The 8,589-nt window shown below is 51.9% G+C and overlaps 2 protein-coding genes across 6 annotated transcripts in view; one reads left to right on the forward strand and one right to left on the reverse strand.

Annotated features, from left to right (window-relative positions):
• Positions 1 to 8,550, reverse strand: part of AK8 (adenylate kinase 8) — a 72,965-nt gene extending 64,415 nt beyond the window's left edge. For 4 of the 5 annotated variants that reach the window (XM_051636893.1, XM_051636898.1, XM_051636896.1 and 1 more), the window contains exon 1: positions 777 to 859. In XM_051636893.1, the coding sequence (XP_051492853.1) occupies positions 777 to 854 (78 nt within the window). In that variant the 5' untranslated portion in view covers positions 855 to 859. Of the gene's footprint in view, positions 1 to 776; positions 860 to 8,270 lie in introns of those variants that run through there. The other variant, XM_051636894.1, reaches the window with a different exon arrangement.
• Positions 1,078 to 6,455, forward strand: SPACA9 (sperm acrosome associated 9). The gene is made up of 4 exons (XM_051636899.1): positions 1,078 to 1,104; positions 1,718 to 1,874; positions 4,647 to 4,849; positions 5,343 to 6,455. Exons 2-4 carry the CDS (start codon positions 1,731 to 1,733, stop codon positions 5,725 to 5,727), a joined length of 732 nt encoding a protein of 243 aa, XP_051492859.1. The 5' UTR covers positions 1,078 to 1,104; positions 1,718 to 1,730; the 3' UTR covers positions 5,728 to 6,455.
• Positions 8,551 to 8,589: the final 39 nt, after the last annotated feature.

The raw sequence follows: 8,589 nt of genomic DNA on the forward strand, positions 1-8,589 counted from the left end.
GAATATCCTGCCGCTGGTGATGCTAAATGGCCTTGAAGTTACATGAAAATAAAACAAGGAAGGGGCAGCGGGGAGAAAAGAAAGAAAAATGAGCATTTGTGTGTTTTCCTCTGAGATTTGGGGAAGTAAAAAGGCTCCGTGACCAACCGGCCCAGCAGTGGGAACGGGATCTCACCTCGGGCGCTCAGAACCAGCACCGGAGCGTTCAGTCCCTCGCACAAACCTCCCCGCGCTCCGAAAAAAGGGCTTTTTCCCGGACTCCCAGACCACGCCAGGCCTTTCCCGGAGGCAGGGACCCCCGCAGCCCGGGGACGGCAGAGCCGTGCTGCCCGCGGGTCCCGCCGGGGACGGGGCTGCGGAGCCCCCGGCCCGGGCAAAACCTCCCGCCCGGTTTTCCCGGGACGGATGCGTTACCGCATCCTCCTCCTCCTCCCCTCGCGCGGACCCAACGCTTTTCTTCCAGGGGCTGCCACTTTCTTCCGCAAAAAAAAAAAAAGGGCCCGTGTGAACCCTCGTCATGGGCGGGCTAGTATTAAAATCAGCTAATTAATTAAGCCCCGGGCCCGTGCACCTGCCCTCCGGCGGGGACGCCCGCCCGGCCCTTCCCGCAGCAGCTCCTCACGGTGCCGGGCTCGGGCCTCCCCCCGGGCTGCCCCCGGGACCAGGCCGGGGGTGCTGGGGGTCCCTCCCCGCCCCTTCCCCGGCCCGCCGGGCCACCCCCGCGCTCCAAAGAGGGCGAGGGGCAGCAGTACCCGCGGTGGCCCCGGCTCGTTCACCTGCAGGAGCCGGAAGAGCTCCCGCTCCTCCGCGTAGGTGCCCAGCGGCGGCGGCCACGGGCGGGCGGGGGCGTCCATGGCCGCCCCTAGCAACCGGCCCGGCCGCGGCGCGCGTTGCTAAGGGGTGACGTCACCACCCCGCGACGCGGCAAAACCCCCGCCCCGCTCTGCGGTTGCCGGGGCGACGGCGGCGCGGTTGCCGGGGTGACGGCGGCGCGGTTGCCGGGGCGACGGCGGCGCGGCGGGAGGTGCGGGAGCTGCGGGGAGGCCGCGCAGCCCCTGCCCGCACCGGCCCCTTCCGGCGGGGCCGCCCCTGCCCGCACACCCGGTACGGACGCGCGGGGCTCGCTGAGCCTCCGGGGGAGCTCTCCCGCAGCGCAGGGCCCTGGCACCGGGCGGGGCGGGAGGGGTGAGGCGGGGGGGCTTCAAGCGGGGGCTTCTCCGGCAGCGCAAGGTTGAAATCTGGGGCGGGCAGGGTCGGGGGGGGATCCAGCGCGGCCTCCCCAACCCCGCACCACGCGTTGCCTGCCGCGCTGGCTCCGTGTCGCGCCGGAGCGTTGAAGCCGCTTGGGCACTAGTTTTACAGCGGCTAAGAGAAGCTGCCGCTCCCCCGGCTCTTCTCAGCCGTGCGTTTGATGCATTGCCGCATTATCTTTACAATAGACCCACTAGGGTTTATGGCATCTGATTGTCAGTGCTCCCCTCTGAGTTCTCTGCCTCTTTTTGCAGCATTGTTACTACCTCATTGACTTACTGTCTGGGGCTCTGGGACTGCAAAGCTCTGACACAATCTATCTTCTCTCTCTCTTTTTTTCTTTTTCCCCTCAAGTTTTCCACTAACTACACAGTTCCAACTCAGGTGAAATATAGAGTTACATGTGCAGAATTGCACCCTTTCTAAAAAACTGCCTTCCTTCCACTCCTTCTCTCCCAAAATCCAGGAGGGGTGGAAACATGGATGAAGTAAAGACCGCTCTAAGGATCATAGAGCAGAAGTACAAGCTCTTCCTGCAGCAGCAGTTCACGTTTATTGGAGCCCTGCAACACACCCGAGAGAACGCACATGACATGCTCAGACCTGTGGCAAGCATCGACCAGGTACAAAGCAGCCAGCTCAAAGCAGCCAGCACAAAGCTCCCTGCCAGCACCAGCAGGGACCAGCACACTGCTGCCACCCACCTGGGTCCAGCTCAGGGCTGAATAAATGTTTGTTTTTAATAAGAGAAGACGCATAAAAACTCTCTAAGATTTGTGTAGAGCTGTGCAAAACCAGTGGCAAAAGGTGAAGGGAGGGAGAGGGGTGCCTCTGTTAGGCCTTTGCCATTTGCAGAGAAGGAATGTTACTGTTGAGCAGCACTTTATGATTTAGTTTAATACCATCATTCCGCTGCTGAGGCATAGCCAGAAATACAGGGTACAAGAAAACAATCAAACCAAGCCTCCTTCCCCAGCCACACATGGAATCTGTAATCCTTAACTTGTAGTAACCAGCCCGCTTGCCTCTTCCCCCTGGTATTGGAGCTGCTGTATCTTTCTATAGTGCTTATTAAAAATAATGGCTGTGTTACTGAGAGAGGATGATGGATTGAGGGCTGAAAGTCCCCTGTGGGCCAAGGGGTTTTCTGGGCTGGTAAGTGAATTGTCTTGGAATTTTTATAACATGGGATGTTTTAAGTAGTGCGAAGAACTTAGACCACCTGCAAGCTGAGGGGAAAGGAATCTAAATACAATTAGAATTGTGGATTTGAGACGGTAGAACTCAGGCACAAAACCCAGATGGATGCCAAAGCCAGAGTGAAAGCCAAGCTGTTCTTAGGATTAGGGCACAGAAGGGCTGGTTGTCTTTTCTAAGGGCTGATAGAAGGACTTTGCTCAGAACATTGAGGAGGACTGAGGTGGACATTAGACTGAACCATGTTTTTCCAGAAATAGGCACTGAGATTTCAAATAACCTTATGCTGGTTTAAAAAGTGCCAATATTTCACTGATATATTGGCAAGAGAAAGCTTGGGCTCTGCTCCTCAGCAGGGGTGGAAGGGTTGCTTGTTGTGGGGGTGGAACCTTCAGCAATTACATTGATCCATGGTGGTGACAAATCCAGCAGGGAGAGCCCTGGGGGGACGACCATGTTATCCCAGGGGGACAATGGGAGAGGGAAAAGAGCAAATTACTGGGGAAAACAGGGAAAACAGGTACAGCACATTCGGGTAACAGTCATGCAGGAACTGAACCACTACCAAGGAAATTCCCTGGGGACAAAACTGGGCATCCATTTTCTTTCACTACCATTCTCCTGAATCAGCCTGACCCTATTTTTAATTTTGCATGGGAGGGCACAAGCAAAGCAACAAAGGCAGAAGTGTGTGCTCTCAGCCTGCAGCTGCCTTGCCTGCCAGCTTTCTTGGCACGGAGACATGGAAGCTACAGGGGAAAAAAATTACACTGCAGCTAGATGGAAACATGGCTGCATTTCTAAGCCTCTAAAAGCTGGATGCAGCAGCTTCTGGAGTGTCTGGTGCTGACATTTCTCAGGGTGGAGAGCATAGTGAGGTGGAAAGGTTGAAATGAGCGTGAAAGGCAACAGCAACTGCTCCTGAAGGGCACAATGTCAGATCCCAAGCAGGCTTGTGAGACAAGCTCCTCAGTCATTGCCTCAGCCAGAGATTCCTATCACCCCCAGAAGTCACTGGCCAGGACATCCCAGCACAGGATCTGCCTGTGAACTCTCCTGCCTGCAGCTCCAGAACCAGCAGTTCCCTGATGCAGAGCTGGGCAGCCTGTGCAAACCCCTGTTAGTCCTGGTCCCCATCTTGGTCACTCAGGTGCATTAACGGTGGTTTATGTGGACAAACAGAAGTCCTGTTATCCCACTGGTGACTATCCAGGCCAAAACTCTATTCTCTTTAGGACTCTTTCTGCTTACAGCAGCAATAAAAAATCCTGCCACGCACAAGGACACAACACTCAGCAAACAGTGTGGAAGGAGGAATCTGTAGTGGAAATGGACCCTTAGGGGCCATTTTTTATTTTTCTTACAAACCTGCTGAGAATTTGCCCAAGCACATCCCGTGGCTTTTTTGTATGCAGGAACTGCTCTGCTGTTGGAACAGCTACTTCATTCTTGTCTTGAAATCTTACAGAAAGCACTGAAGGTGTTAGAGTCCAGCCCCGACTGCCAACCAGCCCCTCAATGCTTTATATTCTGACCACTCATGGCTGAAGTGCCTGTAATTTCTTTGGAGAAGACACTTAATCTCTTGGCATAATGTTTTGTCATGCAAGGCTGTTCACTCTGAGCAACAGAAATGCTCAAGGCAAACAGGGAATATCCCTGCTCTGACAGGTTAGTAAGGACAATTTAGGTTAAATGGGTTTGGTTTGCAGTCACAACTAGAGGTGCCAGATAAAGAACTGGGAAGAACACGTGGTGCAAACACATCACTCTAGAGCAGTCCCAGGCTGGTTGCTGCCCTCCTCTCCCACCCTGCTCTGCCTGGGCAGCCGTGGCAGTGGGTGCCTTGCTCAGGGCAGGCAGAAAAACTCCCCTCCTGCTCAGCCTGGTTCTGCAGCACTTGCAGCAGAGCTGGGGGTTTGGCTGCCATGCTCCTACACCTCTTCAAAGAGGGAGGAAGGCGCTCTGGTGTGCTGATAGGCAAATCCATCACCCCAGCCTTTCTCAGGCACAAGGAATGAGAAGCAACCATCTCAGACGTGCTCTAGAGATCTCACTACCTGCCAGGGTGTTGCAGGTTCCTTTGTGGCTCATGGCTGCAGAGCCACAAGAAGCAGCAGCTTCTCATCACTAACTTGGGCAGCTTTGCAGCACAAGTGACTTGTAATTTAACATGCACCACTGTCCTCCCTGTACAGGTACAGTCCTACCTGGACCATTACTGTCACAACTCCACAGACAGGCGTATCCTCAGCATGTTCCTCAACATCTGTGATGACCTCAGAAAGCTCTGCTACCAGCTGGAAACTGTGCACTCTGGCAACAACATAACCAACAACCTTCTGGAGAGATGCAAACTGCTCCTGAGCCACAGCAACGACCTCAGCCTCCTCCGAGCTAGGTGGGTGCCTCCATCACCTGAGTTTCTGTGAGGTGACTGTCATGGGAATGTATATTCCCACCCGAGTCCTCCATGTTTGCTACACCACCTTTCTGACTTCAGTGAGGGTACAAGGTGCTACCCCCCAGGTTACTATTCCAGCTGTTGGGAAAACATTGCCAGCCTCCATTCACCAAAAAAAGGGAGGTCTGTTTGTTTATTGTTCATTTTACTGCACACATGTTGGGACCCTGATGTCCCACGCCATGCTCCAGCAGTTTCCTCCTCCTCCCACTCTGCATGGAGCTGATTCCTGTGGGTCAAGTGTCTGTACCAGCTCTTGGGATGGAGTGTTTGGCAGGACCCACTTCTCAAGATGCAATCCTATCCCTGCCTTTTTGTTTTGGGGAGGAGACTGTTGTGCTTTTCCGCTCTCCCCAGGGAGTGTCAGAGTGATGCTGTGGGGGTTGCACTGCAGGGACTACTCTGCCAGTTGCCTCCTTCTGTCCCACAGATACCCCCACGATGTTGTGAATCACCTGAGCTGTGAAGAAGCCAGGAACCGTTACGGAGGGGTGGTGAGCCTCATCCCCATCGTGCTAGACTGTGTCAAGGAGTGGGTCACCCACACGGAGAAGCTGACGTGGCACAAGCTGCGTAATGTGAGTGGTGGAAGTGGTGCCTCTGAGAAGGGGGCACCCCAGGATGCACCTGATAGGGCAGCCTCTTCCCAGACACCATCTACTAAGCCCCCGGAGGCTGAGAGCACAGCTAAAAACGAAGTTAATGTAAAAGTGCAGGACAGTAAGAATGTCCAGAAAAAGCAACTGACTGACACAGGAAGTCACAGTGGGCAACGTAAGGCTCCCTGGAAACCACCGGGTAGACATGCCTTTTAAAGGATCAGAGCTCATGCATCTTCTGCTTACCACCCTGGATCCAGTGGCTGATTACAGACAATGAAAAAACCACTACAGATCCTTCCTACCCGAGTCCACTTCCTGAAGAGTTAGCCCTGTAAGCCAGCACGGACAGAGACATTCTCCCTTACCCATAGCCCCACTCTCCTCCTTAGAGTTGTATCCCATCAGAAATAGCTGTAGCACTGCAGCTGGTCCCTTTGACCAGCAGGGTGCAGTCAGAAGGAGTTAGGTTCTAACCACTCAGCCACAAATCTGGGGCAAGCTCCTTGAAAAGGAATTTTACACTTTCCCACACTTCTTTCAGAGGAACACCCACTCGCCAGCCCAAGCCAGAGGTGTGAAGAACCTGCATGTCTGAAGGCCACGATGCAGAGCAGCAAAGGCCTCTCATTAGGGATTCAGATGTTTGTTTTAAGATTTAAGCTTCTGCCTGAAGTTCCCTCAGCCCACCAGAATTTCCTGGTTATTTGGACCAAAGAACCAAAGCCTGCAGGACACTAATGGTGTCTCCCTTAGCCAGAGTGCTTCAGCTGCACCAGCTGTGCTCTGCTGCCTCCTTCTTGCAGGTTCTCACACCTTTCCAGTAGACACCACATGAAACATCTTCCCTTACATCTGTTTGACTCCTTTGCTGTCCTGTAAAGGAGGACAAACTTCAGTTTGCACTTGGCTTGATGTACTGACAATACCCAAACTTGAATAAAACACCCCTGTGCCCCCCCAGAGGGCTGCAAAACTAAGCAAGTAATTTCCAGTTGATGAGATCTGTGGGAATGTGGTGGGAGCAGAGACTGAGGAAGCTGTGACCATTGTCAGGTGGTTCCTTTTCAAATTGCAAGTTCAAATATCTATGTTTTCCCTTTTTCAAGATGAGAACCCAGCCTGCCTAGCTCTCAAGGATGAGGCTTAGTTCATTAAAATTGCAAAGTGTTTGAAAAAGTCTCATGCTGCTTTTATACCAACACTGCAATTCCAGCACAGTGACTCCACACCCTTCTGCGCACAGCTTTGTTTCCAGCCTGCATGGGGAGGGCCAGCAGAGCCACAGGCTCTCCCCATTCTCTGGAGCTGATACACATTTTTGGTGGTGCTTTTATTCAAGCACTGATAACTACAAATTTAAGATCTCAATAACACGGTGTCTTCCCTGTGTCTGACTGCTCTTTTCCCCTCCCACAGGCATATTAGCTCCTGTTCTTTGCTTCCTGCTGGAAGACACTCCTGAATAAACAACTTCCCTTGGCATACCTGGCTCAGTTTGCTAAAATCATGGGAAAGCTTTTGCCTTAAGATGTCCAGATTTTGGTAACAAGCTGCCAAAAAAAAAAAAAAAGAAGGGAGAATTAATACAAATGCACAGAAAGGAATAACTCAGATGAAATGGGAAGCATTTTCAGGAGCATTTGTATTCCTCACATACTGCCAACCTTCTTGGGCAGCTTTTTTCCCTCTCCCTGTGCCCAGGTGCTGCTGCACCAGACATCCAGCCACTCTGGATAGAAGCCTTTAGGAGACATCTGAATTGGACCTGGGTGAACTCAAAGTGGTAACGAAGGTGCCACGGTCCCAGAGAGGCTCCCAGGGTCCCACAGAGGCTCCCAGGCACTACTGGGGCCATGGACCAGCAGGATGTGACTGTCACCTTCTCAGGCTCTACTCAAGAGCCCTGCTGCACAGGGAGCTTCAGGCAGAGAAATCCAAGTTGCTCACAGCTGCCCTGGGGTGTTTCACATTGCAAAGACAAGTCTGCAATGCCAGTTGCTGTCCTGGGAAGTTTTTCAGAACAAGTACACGCTACATGGACTAAGACAGGACAAGTGCTGGGGACACAACCTCATTTCCAGCCTTCCCCACCCTATCATACAGTTTAAATTTGAACATGCAGGCTCTGATAAGACCAAAATTAGCCAGTTTGTAGTTCACTTTCAGCTTCCATGGTACAGCACAGCACAAGTTGCTTGGCAGAACAGTCCCATCAAACCCAGTCCACCACCTCCCAGACCCTGGTGGCTCAGATCATTCCATAATTCCGTGGAATCATGGAATACAAGGTTGGATTGTTGTCTACTCATACTTGGCAAAGGCTGTGATACACACAAGCAGCACAGTTCCCAAATCTTAATCACAATTTCTAACCTAGCCCTGTCCTTTCAATCAGTCTCAAAATTTTAAGACAAAAGCAGAAAAATGAGTGCATAAAACTTGCAGCCTGAGGTTTGGTAGTGACATGACCAGAATCTCTTGGAAGACTGCAAAGTTAAATCTCACAAAAACATCTAGACAAATTACTTAATTTCCATACAAGTTCTCCTCTTCCAGAGTGGATGGACACTTCAAAAGGCAAAAAGATACAGCAAGAATTGTTTTTCTCTACTACAAATCAAGCTGTTTGAAGAATTTACATAAACAGGATGTAAATGCCAAACACAGAAGTGCAAGAAAGTTTTACTTTAGCCTGTGTGAGCATAAAATTGCAAGATGCACACTGAGAAGCCAAGCAGGGCTTCAAACTGACTTACCTAGAGATCTGTCAGCAGGTCCAGGAAATATAGGCTGCTTTTTCATTCAAAGACAAATAGAAATAAGGGCTGGAAGTAGCTGATCTCAACAGAATCCTGGTGTCTGTAGGCTATACACTACCTCTGTGCTCCCCTAGTTTCAACTAAGGGTCAAACCAGGCTTTTGGCAACCTGTAACCAGGGCAAAATACTCTGGGAGTTAAACATCTGGTTCCAACGACTCACACACCTAGAGGATGATGGGTTCAGATCAAGTGTCAGGGGTGGTGGTGGCTCCTCAGGGAAGGAGAGGGGGTGAGTCAAAGGAGAGGGGAAACTG

Source organism: Apus apus, chromosome 19 (assembly GCF_020740795.1).
Source record: "Apus apus isolate bApuApu2 chromosome 19, bApuApu2.pri.cur, whole genome shotgun sequence".
Classification (NCBI taxonomy): Eukaryota; Metazoa; Chordata; class Aves; order Apodiformes; family Apodidae; genus Apus; species Apus apus.